The 13,840-nt window shown below is 36.2% G+C and overlaps 1 protein-coding gene across 1 annotated transcript in view; it reads right to left on the bottom strand.

Moving 5' to 3' along the window:
* The window catches only part of LRRCC1 (leucine rich repeat and coiled-coil centrosomal protein 1), a 53,794-nt gene that overhangs the window by 2,047 nt on the left and 37,907 nt on the right, over nucleotides 1-13,840 (bottom strand). Inside the window, exons 15-18 of the mRNA XM_043978436.1 lie at nucleotides 9,366-9,529; nucleotides 4,933-5,141; nucleotides 4,419-4,556; nucleotides 4,151-4,286 (exon numbers count right to left, since the gene is read on the bottom strand). Of these exons, the coding sequence (XP_043834371.1) occupies nucleotides 4,151-4,286; nucleotides 4,419-4,556; nucleotides 4,933-5,141; nucleotides 9,366-9,529 (647 nt within the window). The remainder of the gene's footprint in view (nucleotides 1-4,150; nucleotides 4,287-4,418; nucleotides 4,557-4,932; nucleotides 5,142-9,365; nucleotides 9,530-13,840) is intronic.

Raw genomic sequence — 13,840 nt, 5'->3', positions numbered from 1 at the left:
CTCCAGAGAAAGAACTGATGTCGTCTGGATACAGACCAAAGCATACCATTTTTCACTTTCTTTCTTTCTTTTTGAATTTTCTTGTACAAAATAGTAAAGGGCTTTAAATGACTGCACATATATGACCTGTATCAGATTACTTACCATCTTAGGCAGGTGAGAGGGGAGGGAAGGAGAGACTTTGGAATGCAAAACTTAAAAAACAATGTTAAAAACAGTTTTTACATGCAATTAGGGAAAAATAAAATATTACTTAAAAACAAAACAAAAAAAACCCACAAAGGGTATGCACAACTTAGTAGCATTTTGGGCACACTTTGAAATTGCTTTCTAGAATGACTAGATAAGTTCACAGCTCCACCAATAGTGCATTAATGTACCTGTTTTCCCATGGCTACTTGAGCACCAACTACAAATCTGCAACTTTCTAATGAGCATTTCTACCTGGATGTTTTAATAACCCAAGTTCAGAATGTATAAAACCAAAGTTAGCATCTTATGTTTAAATTGGCTCCTTTTTTCTTAGCATTTCTTAGTATTTCTTTCAATGACACTAACATTCTTTTAATCACTCAGGCCCGTAATCAGAGTCAGTCTTTAGCTTCTGAAGTCCGTTCTTTTGATTTGCTCCTACAGCAAATCCTATCAATTCTTCTTTCAAAATATTTTTAATATCTATCCATTCCATTCCCACTATTACTAGCAAGGTTTTAGATCTTCATTAATTAGGCAACTCAACTCCAAAACCCAGTCTTAAGACTGATTCTTCACCTTCCCTGGCTCCTGCTTTCACATGTATTATTATATTACTTTTCCCTAATAGGATATTAAGTCCTTGAGGGTAAGGACTATCTTTCTCTTGTATTTATCTCCTCAGAGCTCAGCAAAGAATGTGATACATAATAAGTGATTAAGAAATGATTTTTCATTAATGGAAAGATAGCACTGCCGTAGCACCCTTGAAATTAAGAAGAAATGGGTTTGAATTCTGCCTCTAATACTTAAGAGCTACCTGGGATAAGTAGCTTAAAATCAACAAGTCATAGTTTCTTCTTTTTTTTTCCCCAGGGCAATGAGGGTTAAGTGACTTGCCCAGGGCCACACAGCTAGTAAGTGTCAAGTGTCTGAGGCCAGATTTGAATTCAGGTCCTCCAGAATTGAGGGCGGGTGCTATATCCACTGCACCACCTAGCTGCCCCAAGCCATAGTTTCTTAATCTATAAAATGGGAATAATAATAGCAATTGCCTCACAGGATTGTTGTGAGCACCAAATGCAGTGATGAATTTAAAGTGCTTTGTGAACTTTTAAGCACTATATAAATGAGTTATTATTATGAATAATGCTTAAATTATTCCAATGGTTTTCCCAACTCTAATGTAAGAATAATGATGATGATAACAGCAACATTTATATACTTTAAGGTTTGCAAAGTGATTTACATTTATTATCTCCTGAGAAAACAGAGACAAAGTGCCTTGAGCATGGTTATAGAGGTATGTGTCAGAGGCTGCATTTGAACTCGGGTCTTCTTAACTCCAGGTCCAATGCTTTTTCCTCTGGGCCGCCTAGCTATTTCATGTATACTGTACATTGCTATTAGATTGGTTTGTTTAGAAACAAAACCATTTTCATCAATGTCCTGTTCAAAAACATTTGGTAACCTTCCCTGTCCTCTGAATATCAAGTTCTCTTGTTTGGTTTCCAAAGTCTTCCAAATCTGGCCCCACTCTTTCCTAAAAAGAAAATAAATATGGTTCTGTGAAGAGTTCTGTACTTGGAATCAGAGATCTGGGCTCCTGTCCTAGTTCTACCACTGTGAACTCATGGGAAAGTCACTTTACCTCATTCAACCTCAATTTCCTTATGTATAAAATGAGAAGGTTGGACTAGATCAGAGGTGTGAACTCCAGAGTGCCAAGAGAACTGCATTAAAATGTAATTGGGAAATGTTTAACAAAATGAACAAAAAATATAATACAACATAATGTTAATTTGTGGTTTTCCAAGTCAATAAGACACTAGGTTCCCTTTCTATTTGAGTTTGATTCACCTGGGCTAGATGATTTCTAAGATCGATAATTTTATGAGAAGCACAATTCTTACCCAACCTTACCTCCCGTCATTCCCTATGGACATTCCTCAATTCCAGTCAGTTCAGTCTACTCAGTGTCCCATAAATAAGCTCTCTATAACATCTGTCCTTGCATCTTGACTCACTCTGTTTCTCCTATCTTGACTCTCAACTGCTGGTATACATAACCTTCCTCTTCTTCAAAGAACAGATATAGGGGGAAAAGCATTGGCTTTGGAGTATAAAACAATCTGTGGGGCAGCTAGGTGACACAGAAGATAGAGCACTGGCTCTGAATTCAGGAGGACCTGAGTTCAAATACAGCCTCAGACACTTGACACTTACTAGCTGTGTGACCCTAGGCAAGTCACTTAACCCCAATTGCCTCACCAAAAAAACCCCAAAAAACCCAATCTGTGTTCATGTTTTGGTTTTGCTGCTTACTAGCTGTGTGACCTGGGGCAATTCACTTAACCTCTCTGGGCCTTAGTTTCCTCCTTTATAAAATGAAGAGGTTCTCTCTAATTCTAAATCTGTGATCTAAAACCTAGATTTCTTCTCTTACTGTCTTTACTACTCATCTTAGCACTATCTATTTATTTGTATTATTTTATTTTCATGACTGAATGCTTTACCTGCCTCCTAACTAGAGCAACTAACTGCTCCTTGCTGGTGTGGGGACCAATTTTTAATTGGGGAGTGTTAGCTAAGCGGCTCGCCGCAATATTGGGGCAAGGAAGGAGACCAGCAGCCTCCTTCAAAACAGAACAAGATTTATTTTAACAAGAATGAACTTAAAAAACAAAAACAAAACACAAACAGGATCAGTAGGATCAAGGGAAAAGAAATAAAATGGGGAAAGGGAAATTATAAAACCTGAAAAATACCACCGTGCAGGAATCAGCTGAGAATACACAGCAGAGCTCCTGTCACCTTCCAGCTTCCAGCCAGAATGCCGAGGGAAAAAAAAAAAATTCCTTCCTCCCCACAGCCCCCAACCAATTGGATGGCCGCTCTGACAGTCACATGACTACCCTCACTAGGCTTCCAATCATTATAATTTTGCCAGGCCCATGTAGGCGGCAGTGAGTGGTGATGACGTGAGGTGCCAGCACCATGGCAATGGCTACAACCAGTGGGTGGAGCACCGTGAGGTTTGTGGAGCCCCAGGCCAGTGCGCACCAAGGCATAAAAACCTCAAATAACAATTAATTATTTACACTGGATAGGGTTATTTTGTTTTTGTTTTGTTTACAATTTCCCCAAAGAACCTAAGAGAGTGTTAAGCATATTATATATATTTAATAAATATTTGCTGAATTCAATTTAAGAACCGCATTCTGAAATAAAGTAACAGTACATTATACCACCTGCCTTACTCAATTTAGGCTCTACATGAAGCTCTCTTCCTTTTTCTTTTTTCTGTACATTTCCCAGGTGATAATACCTAGTCCTACAACTTTTAAGTATCACCTTTACTCTGGATACTGATTTGCATTTCTATTTCTGAAACCTTTCCCAGTTTTCAATTCTGAATCTCCAACTGTCATACTGATACAAACACTTAATTTCTCATTACCATTTCAAAATTAACAAGGAAAATCAGATTTTATTGTTGGCTTCTCCCAAACTTCCTCTTTTCCAAACTGTCACTATAACTAAGCAGATTAAGAAGATGCCCATGATACTCCATCAGAAAAGCATTTCCTTTGAGCAGTTTTTTCCGAGAGGCAATGATGGGCTGTGTTATTCTATCCACAAGCTCTTACCAAACACATTCTTATGAAATAGCTGGCTATGCAAAAGGATACAATGCTCAGGTGTAGAACATAGTACACTTGTGGGTCCATATTGAGATCAAATTTAGTAAATGGTTTCCTGAGCAGCAACTCCGACCTAAGTATTAACATCATCTTGTTTTGGAACCATCTATTCGTAGTAGACATCATTCTTTACATTCACACATTTTTCAAATCTGCTTTTTTTTCTTCTCTACCATAACTGTACCAGTCATTCCACTTAACTATAAAATGATATCTTAGATATGGAAGTTAAAAGATGTCTTTATCAACATTACCTTTTCATTTGCTGCATCAATTTGCTTTTGTTTTTCATTTGCCATCTGCAGGAGTTCTGCCTGATGGGCTGCAACCATTGATTCAAGTTGTTTTCTAAAACTATCATCCATAGAATGAAGTCTTTCCATTGTAACCCTAGAGGAAGTACATATAAATCAGTGAGGTGTTTTTGGTGGCTTTACTTATAAAGAATATTTTTTTCTACAAACATAAATGTCTGCTTCTGAACACAGAAAATCCCCAGGGTTATTTAAAACTAAATTTTACTTTTGATTTTGAAGACTTTTGTCTCGTTCTTCAATGAGTTTCTTTTCTTTGGTTTCAAATTTTTCTTTCATTTGTTTAACTTGTGTCTCAAGACCACTTAGTAGTTCTCCTTTATCTTGCCACTTCTTATTAATTGCACTGAAATGAAAGTAAAAGGGTTTAGAAAGAAATGTTCAAATCAATTTAATGTACTACAATAGCATTTCATTCATTCAGACGGCAGCAAAGTAGTGTTGTGGACAAAATGCTGGGCCTGGAGTCAGATAAGCCTGAGTTCAAATCCAGCCACAGGTATATATCAGCTGTGTGACCTTAGGCAAACGTTATTTAGCTTCTGTTTGCCCCACTTTCCTCATCTGTAGAATGGGAATAAAAATAAAACCTACTTCCCAGGATTATTGTGAGGATTAAATTTGAGAAGCTAATATTTGTAAAGTGCTTATTATTAACCCAATTCCTGGCTAATAGGAGGTGCTTAATAAATGCTAGCTATGATGATGATATTGTTTCATACCTGTAGGCTCTCCCAATTTCTTCAAGTTCTGCTTCCTTTTCTTTCAACTGCTGTTTTAGGTCCTCTTTCCTCTCACAGTGCCGCTCCAATTTCTCCATTAGCTCTTCCAGTTGTGCAGATTTTTCATCAAGTTGTTCTTGAGTATTTTTTTGCATTTCATTGATTTCTTCTCGTAACTTTCTAATACGTTCATCTCTTTCCTGTAAGCTCTTTGCAGAAAAACGAATACTTTGTTTATTTTTTACTGCCCCTAAAATGTCTTTGTTTTGCTGCCTTACAAGGTAATATAAGCAAAAGATTATCTAAAAGTTGAGAAAGTAATTTAAAAGTTCACTGTGTAAGGCATTTAAGAAAACATTTACTGTGAAATTTGTAAAAAAAATGCAAATAACAAATTGTTTATGTTAAATGTGAACAAAAATTATCAAGAATTTGTATCTTTTTTATTATTATTTCACTGTGATCAGTTGTGAACAAGATGCATTTGTTTTTTAAAACAAACTCTAGAATCCTTTTTAGTCCCAATTTTAATGGTCTAGTGTGAGGAAAATAATAAAATGTAATCCCTTGTACATAAGAATGATTTGCAAAATTAACTCATATTAAGTAAAAAATTAAGAAATATACATTATGTAGAAGGTAGAAGAGTTAAAAAAACTGAAACAAAATATATGATGGTTCATTCTAAAAATGTTATGAATACATGTGAGCTTTGAATAAAGATGAAAACAAAATTCATTTGTTGCAAATTTCTGCTGAAAAAAGCTTGGGTATATATGTGTGTGTTACAGTTGCTTTATAAAAAGGAAGAGGGGACTTCACTGTCCAAGATGCTGGATACTTGTTAATCTGACAAATTGACAGACATATATATGGTGAACAATGATGCTCCCGACCTCATATCATCAAACAGAGGAAAAAATAGGAAATACTGCTAGTATCCTACCATTTGAAGTGAACACAGGTCAGGTAAGGACTTCATCTGATTCTGCTAATGCTAACCTTTTTCTCACCTAACACTAGAACTGATGTGTTGAAAACAGTAACTACAAAGATTGTTATAAAAATTCTACTAGGGGCAGCTAGGTGGCACAGTGGATAGAGCACCGGCCCCGGAGTCAGGAGTACCTGAGTTCAAATCCGGCCTCAGACACTTGACACTTACTAGCTGTGTGACCCTGGGCAAGTCACTTAACCCCCATTGCCTCACTAAAGAAAAAAAAAATTCTACTAGATACTACTTTTCTATCCCTATCTTTTCCCTTAGCTCCCCATGAGTACATATAATCATGATTAAAATGTCAGTTTTGGTGTCAACAGAACATAGAGGTCTGTCATATTTTGCTGAGGCATGAGACCCACTGTAATATAGAGTGTAATTATCTTCTAAATCTATTAAGAATATCAGCTTGAGGGGTAGAACTAAGATGTCAGAGTAGAGGAAGAACTCTACCAAGTTCTTCCAACATTCCCCTTCAAACAACTTTGAAATAATGCCTCAAATAGAATTCTGGAGTAGCAGAGCCATCAAAAGATCTGGGAGAGACATTTTTCCAACCCAAGACAACTTAGAGGTTGGAAGAATAGATCTGTGATGTGGGGAAGGCTGGTCCACAGACCACGTGGATACAGAACGAGTAGTGGGACTAGGTAGGGATGACAGAATCAGTTTCAGAAGCTCTCAAGCCAGAGATGATAAGATACCTACGAAGTGGTCAAAAAGAGATTATAGGGGACTACTGTGTTAGTACCAGATGCAGGACATGTAGCTATTTGGCAGCTCCATTGCCTACACAGTTCAAGAGCAGAAAGGAGCATTTAAAAATGATTCTTTTTTATTAAGTGGGAACAAGGGCCCTGAGGAGAAGTATCATTTCCAATCCCAAGAGATCAAAGGCCCTTCCTAGATAGGGGTCACAATGTAGACCAAGAGAGCAGTGAACACACAGACTGGGGCTAACATGACAGAAAAGGAAAATAACAAATGCTGGAGGAGTTGTAGAAAAGCTGGGACACTAATACACTGTTGGTGGAATTGTGAACCACTTCAACCATTCTGGAGAGCAACTAGGAACTATGCCCAGAGAGCTATAAAACCATTCATATCATTTGACTCAGCAATATCACTACTAGGTCTGCATCTCAAAATGATCAAAGAAAAGGGAAAAGGACCTACTGTATTTGTATAAAAATATTTATGGCTCTTTTAGTGGTGGCAAAGAATTAGAAAAAGAGGGGATGCCTATGAATTGGGGAATGGCTTAATAAGTTGTGCAATATGATTGTGATGGAAAACTACTGTGCTATATGAAATGATGAGAAGGATGGTTTCAGAAAAACCTGGGAAGACTTATAGAACTGATACAAAGTGAAGTGAGCAGAACCAGGAGATCATTTTACATAGTAACAGCAATAATTTTATGATGATCAATTGTGAAAGATTTAGCAACTCTGACCAATACAACAATCTAAGATGATTTTAAAAGATCCATATGAAAATTGCTATCTATGTCCAAAGAGATAACTGATCAAATCTGAGTGCATATTGAAGCAATTTTTTCTACCTTACTTTTCCTGGTTGGTTTGTTGTTGTTGTTTTTGGGGTGTGTGTGTGTGTGTGTGTGTGTGTGTATGTTTTGCAACATGGCTAATATGGAAATGTTCTGCGTAACTTCACATGTATAGTCTACATCATATTGCTTGCTTTCTCAAGGGGTGGGGAAGGGGCAGGCAGGAGATAGAGAATTTGTAACTCAAAAATTTTAAAAATGAATGTTAAATTTTTTTTATATTTGATTTGGAAATATTGAATGAAATAAACAAAATATATTTTTAAAAAAGATCAACTGAACACCAAAGTCCCTGAGGTCCCACTGAGGGAGAATCCATATTAGAAAAAGCAAGAAAAATTGATAAATAATGTAGAGAATTTATTGTGAATCTACCCCAGCACCTAGTTTATGGTTAGGTTGGTTTAAAAATCTGAATTGTTATTTACTCTGGAAAAAAACTAGTATTGAAATGAACTGGAGGAACAGAAGGGGTAAAAATGGGAGGGAAACAGAATATTTGAAGCTTAGGGCCAAGGACAGGCTATATTTAATAATTTTCTATAAGGAAGATTTTATTTGAATTTCAACAAATTGTTTGAATTAATTCAATATATTTAAAATTGAGGGCGAGGGGATCAAGTTGGAACACTGTATTACAAAATGATACACAAAAAAGCCATATCAAAAAAGTCTGCTTAAAAAGGAAGAGAGCTCACTCTTTACAAAGGGCTGCTTCACAAATGGTAGGAAAAAGGAACTAGCTAGTTCTCCTGTCAATCCATGAAAGTTCACTTTAGAAAGATAAAAATAGGGGCAGCTAGGTGGCATAGTGGATAAAGCACCGGCCCAGGATTCAGGAGTACCTGAGTTCAAATCCGGCCTCAGACACTTACTAGCTGTGTGACCCTGGGCAAGTCACTTAACCCCCATTGCCGCGCAAAAAAAAAAAAAAAAAGATAAAAATAAGAAAATACAGAATTGGTAGCTAAACAAAGAATAAATAAAATGTGATGTTGATGTAACCTATCATAAATATGTAACATCCCCCCTCAAAAAATCTAAAATTACTTCTAGATACTAAACTTTTGTGTTTAGCTATCAGCAGCTATTATAAATGTTTGCCAAATCTACCATACCAATGAGAGAAAGAGAAAAAAATTCATACCAGAAGAAGGCTGCTATCTCAGAAAAATGAGCCAGGGAAGGAGTAAGAAATGAGAATTGCAGAAACAGGTCTTAAGGCTAAAGGAGAGTCTTGCAGGTAACTAAAAGTAGATATATTAGAAAGCTTCAAAGCCAGTAGTCTAGCTAGTCCAAATATGCCAAAGGTTAAAACTAGTTTGTACTGTGCTTGCTTAATCAGCTTATGCATATTAACTGCCAACATGGAAAAGGCAGATACTGCTGCCATTTTCAAACACGTGATGTATGTAATGGGAGGGGGGACATGTTATGGGGAAATACGTAGAGGCCTTCAGGGAAGATTGTACACCTCTTAGTCTTCAACCAATGAGACAAAGAGGGACTTTGCGTTAGATTTAAGGATAAAAAGGGAAGTTTTCTGTGGCAAAGCACACCACTTTTTATAGTGCATGCCCATTCTTCCAAGAATGTAATAAAGCCTTCATATATTCACTAAAAGGGAAAGTCCAGTATTTTTATTTCTGACACCAATCTCTTCTTTAACAAAAAGGCATGGGGCAGCTAGGTGGTGCAGTGGATAGAGCACCGGCCCTGGAGTCAGGAAGGCCTGAGTTCAAATCTGGCCTCAGAGACTTAACACTTACTAGCTGTGTGACCCTAGGCAAGTCACTTAACCCCAAATGCCTCACCAAAAAAAAAAAAAGGCAGTCTTTATATCAAATATCATGTCAAACTTACTTCTTTCAATTTTCTAATGGTTTCAGTTTGGTCTTCTATAATTTTGACTTTAATTTTTAATGAATTACTGTCATGTTCACTTAACTTCCGAAGAGATTCATTCTCTGTAGTTAAAACTTCAATTTTTGCCTCCAGTTTTCCACGATCTTGGGCTAGAGATGCTCCTAAATAAAAAATGTAAACATTATTAAAATATAATAAATGCATCAATATATTTCAAACAAACTTGTTAATCTATAGGAAATTGTTTTTAATAAGAAATAGCTCCGAATCTGCTATTTTAAAAAAACAACAAACCAAATGTCTTTTCTTTAATTGCTTATAATGCTGTTTTTAAAACCTCTGAATTTTAGTGAATGTATAGTGTTATGAACTCCAGATATTTAAAAATTGCTATACTGAAATATGTAGTACAATCAAAATGACTTAAAAATTTATATAGTAAATTCAGTTGGCAATTGAATGGCATTATACTATACATTTAATTATTAATCAATCAAGAAGCATTTATTAAGCACTGACTAAATGTCAGACGTGCTAGGTACTGGGAATACAGTATCAAAAAAAAATTTTTGTCCTTACGAGTTTAGATTGTGTTAAGTGAGAAATATAAGAAAATGGAAAAAAATAATAATTTGAGGAATGCATCCTAGCAACTGGAGGAACCAGGAGTACCCTCAAGTGGAAAGTGGCATTTGAGCTGGAATTTGTTTATTTTTTTTCTATAGTCTTTCTTTAAAATGGATTTAAATAATAATTTTTCAATGAATAGGTATTTATTTTCTCTCCCTCCCCATCATTAAAAGAAAAACCAAAATTAATCCCCTATAAACAAATATGCATAATTAAGCAAAATAAATCCCCACATTGGCCACATCTAAAAACATAGGACTTATTCTGCAATCTTAAGTTTCCTCAAATGATCCATTTTATTATTTCTTTGACACAACAGTATGCCATTATAATCATAGGCGTAATTGTTCATCTATTCCCCAAATGAAGAGAATTCCCTTAGCTTACAGTTTGTTTCCACTATAAAAGAGAGTTGCTATAAATATTTTTTGTACATATGCAGTCCTTTTTCTCTTCCTTTCATCGTTTTGGAATATTGGCCTAATAATGGTATTGAGCTGAGCCCTGAAGGAAGCTAGTGGTTCTAACGGGTTAAGGTCTCGATATGATGTGTAAAATATTAATAGTACTGGCTGACAGTATCATAATTAACACTCCTATTATTATTAACATGGTTTAGTGGATAGAAAAGTGGCCTTGTAGTCAGGAAGGGCTGGGTCAGATTAGTCACTTAACTTTTCAGTGCCCCAAGCAATATTCTAATACTAAAAATTATTGCCTACCACCACTGGTAAAGGGAATGTCTTCATTGGGAGTTTCCTATACCAATAAATCATACGTCCAGTGTCCCCCCACCCCACAAAAATAGCACTCATTATCAGATATTCTGTGAATACCTAAACTTCTAACCATCTATACATGGAAGGCAACCTGTTACAGTGGAGAGTACTGTATCTGGAATTCAAGCTCTGCCAATTACTACTTCTGACCTTGGACAAGTCATTTGGCCTCTCAGGGTCTCAGGTTCACATCTGCCAACTGAGAACATTGGACTAAATCACCTCTAAAGTTCATTCCTGCTATAAATCTATTATCATGATAAGGTGATGCCACTTCTCATTTTCCTACTTTTGGTAACAGGAAATAGAATGAAAATGGGGTAATCTTTTAATAAAAGGGAGTCTCTTCATTCCTTGTTACTACTACTACAATATGTTTCTGTATGTGATATGTGATAAAGGTTGCAGGATTCTTATCATTTACACAAAAATACCATATAATAATGGATTCCTCCAAACTTCTTGATTAATTTCAATATTAAACATTTCTTGAAACAGTGATTATTCTAGAGGGGTAATTAATCTGACAAGGAAATACGAGAGATATGACAGGCACTGGGAAAACAAAGATAAAAACCGTCATAGTTCCTGAATTATGACATGTAGACAAATTAATATAATACAAGGTAGAACACTACAGATACAAATGATAGTTCTAGACAAAATTCTCTTGGAAAATTTGAGGAAGGAACAATTACTTTCAGCTGGGATAAACCAAAGGACATGACAATTAAGTTGGGACTTGATAGAAGAAAAGGATTTCAACACATAGGGACAAAGAAGTGCGTTTCAGGTGTGGTACACACAAAAGTAAAAATGGCCTCTGCAAAAGCAGAAAGGCCAGAGAAGGTGAAATATGGGGACAGCTAATAGTCCAACTCTGCTGGAGTGAAGGCTGAACACAAAGGAGTACTATGAAATAAACCTGGAAAGGCAAGTATGGAGTGCCTTAAACATCAAGAAAGGGAGTTTGTATTTATCATTCATACAGTAGGGAACCAATGCTGGTTGTTGAGCTGTGAAGGATGGATTGCAGAGGTAAAAGCCTGTAAGCAAGGAAACTAATTGAAAGGGTATTATAATTATTAAAGTAAGAGGAAAGGAGGGTCTGAACTATAATGGCAACAATAATTTGCATTTAATATATTGTCTTACAAATTATAGAGTGCTATCTTTCCAATAAAGTTACAAAGTAGGTAGTACACATATTATTTAAGGATTAGGACACTGGGCTTAATAGGAAGACCTGTATGAAGTGATAGAAAATAAGGAATACATAAGCAAAACAATGCACACAAGGACTACAACAGTGTATATAATAAAGCTGGTATGGCAAGGTAACAAAACTGATTCAATACAATGGTCAATGTCACTACGATACTGTTTTGAGTTAAAAGGCACTTCTCCCTTACTCATAATAAACTGTTTATTGGGATTTGTTTGGTGTTGTGCAGGGGAGTATCATTTATGTAAATATATATATATATATATATATATATATATCAGTGCATTAAAAAGAAACTAGATTCAGAAGTGTAGTACCTTGCTATGTGGATACACAATGTAGGCACCGGGAGTGCTGTGTATTCTAAGTTCAGTGTATTAGCAGAAATGAAAGAAAAGATAAGAGATATTGAGAAAAGAAACTCAAAAAGTCTTGGCAACTAATGTGGTGAGAGGAGAATTAAAGATGACTCAGATTTTGAGCCCTTACAGTTTTCTAGAGCCTGGGAGGAGGATGGACCATTAACAGAAACTGAAAGTTAGGAAGAGGAATTGTGGGGGAGATTAGTGGAGTTTTGGCCGTGTTGGGTTGAAAGATCTCTGAAAACAATTAGAAATGTAGGATTGGAGCTCAGGAAAGACATGATAGATATGGAGATTTGAAAGTTATCCATATAATGGGAATAATTAAAGGCATGGAAATAGATAAGTTTAACATGTAGAAGGAGATTAAAAGAAGGCTGAAGATAGAGTTTTGGAACATATACATTTAACAGAGCTAGAGGGCAAATGGTATCTATCAATAGAGTGGACAAAGAATAACAGATACTTTCCACTGTATTTGGGGAAAAAAATCTCTCTTCTTAGACATTATTTTATTTATTCTATTTTAAGACAGTGTCTCCCTATCTCACCCAAGCTGAAAGTTCAGTATTACCTTACAGGACCAATCCTACTAACATGTATAGGAGTGAAGACCTGCAGCTCTGTTTCCAACCTGGACTATTTCAGCCTTCCGTCAGCAACCCTTGCCCAAGAAATAACCAAGAAATAACCTGCTTGGTCCTGCTGCTGCTCATAACTCCCAAACTCAAGCAATCTACCAGCCTCTTCCTCAACCTCCCTTGAGACTGGGATTACAGGCCCCCCTGGCTATTCCTCTTTTTGTCATGTTTTTATCACGAATGAATGAATGCTGTTAAAGGCTTTTCTTTGCACTTACTGAAGTTTTTGTTGTTTACATGTTATATTGAAGGGACAGCTTTCCTAATGTTGAACCAGTCTTCTGTGCCTACTATAAAGCTTGCTTGGTCAGGATGATTCATTTGTTAAGGTATGACTAGATTCTCTTAGACTCTCTGAGTTCTACTCCTTAGTCTTTAGATTCTTCTTTCCCATGCTATGACAACCCCTTTAACCTGGAAATTCATTCTGCCCCTCTAGCCCCTTACACTGAGTGGCTGGTTCCTCCCAGAACCTCAATTTTAAGAACACTCAGGCCAGCCATATCTTCATTCTGCCCTCAGCTCTACCATGGCCTTCAAGGGTACCTTCCCTTGAAAGCCTGACCATTTGGTTTATTTTTATGTTATGTTCCCCCATTAAAATCTAAGCTCCTTGAGGGCAGGGACTATATTCCTTTCTGCTTGTATTTGTATTCTCAGGGTTTAGCACAGAAGCACTTGATAAATGCTTCTTGACTCTACAAACATTCATTATTTTTGTATCTATATTCATTAGGGAAACAGGGCAATAACTTTTTTAGTATCATATTTGCCATGTTTTAAAATCAATACTGTATTTGCCTCATAAAAGGCATTTTGCTATATTTCCTTTTTC

The sequence above is a fragment of the Dromiciops gliroides genome, chromosome 1 (genome assembly GCF_019393635.1).
Source record: "Dromiciops gliroides isolate mDroGli1 chromosome 1, mDroGli1.pri, whole genome shotgun sequence".
In the NCBI taxonomy this organism is placed as follows: Eukaryota; Metazoa; Chordata; class Mammalia; order Microbiotheria; family Microbiotheriidae; genus Dromiciops; species Dromiciops gliroides.
This window is presented reverse-complemented; position numbering and strand designations above follow the sequence as displayed.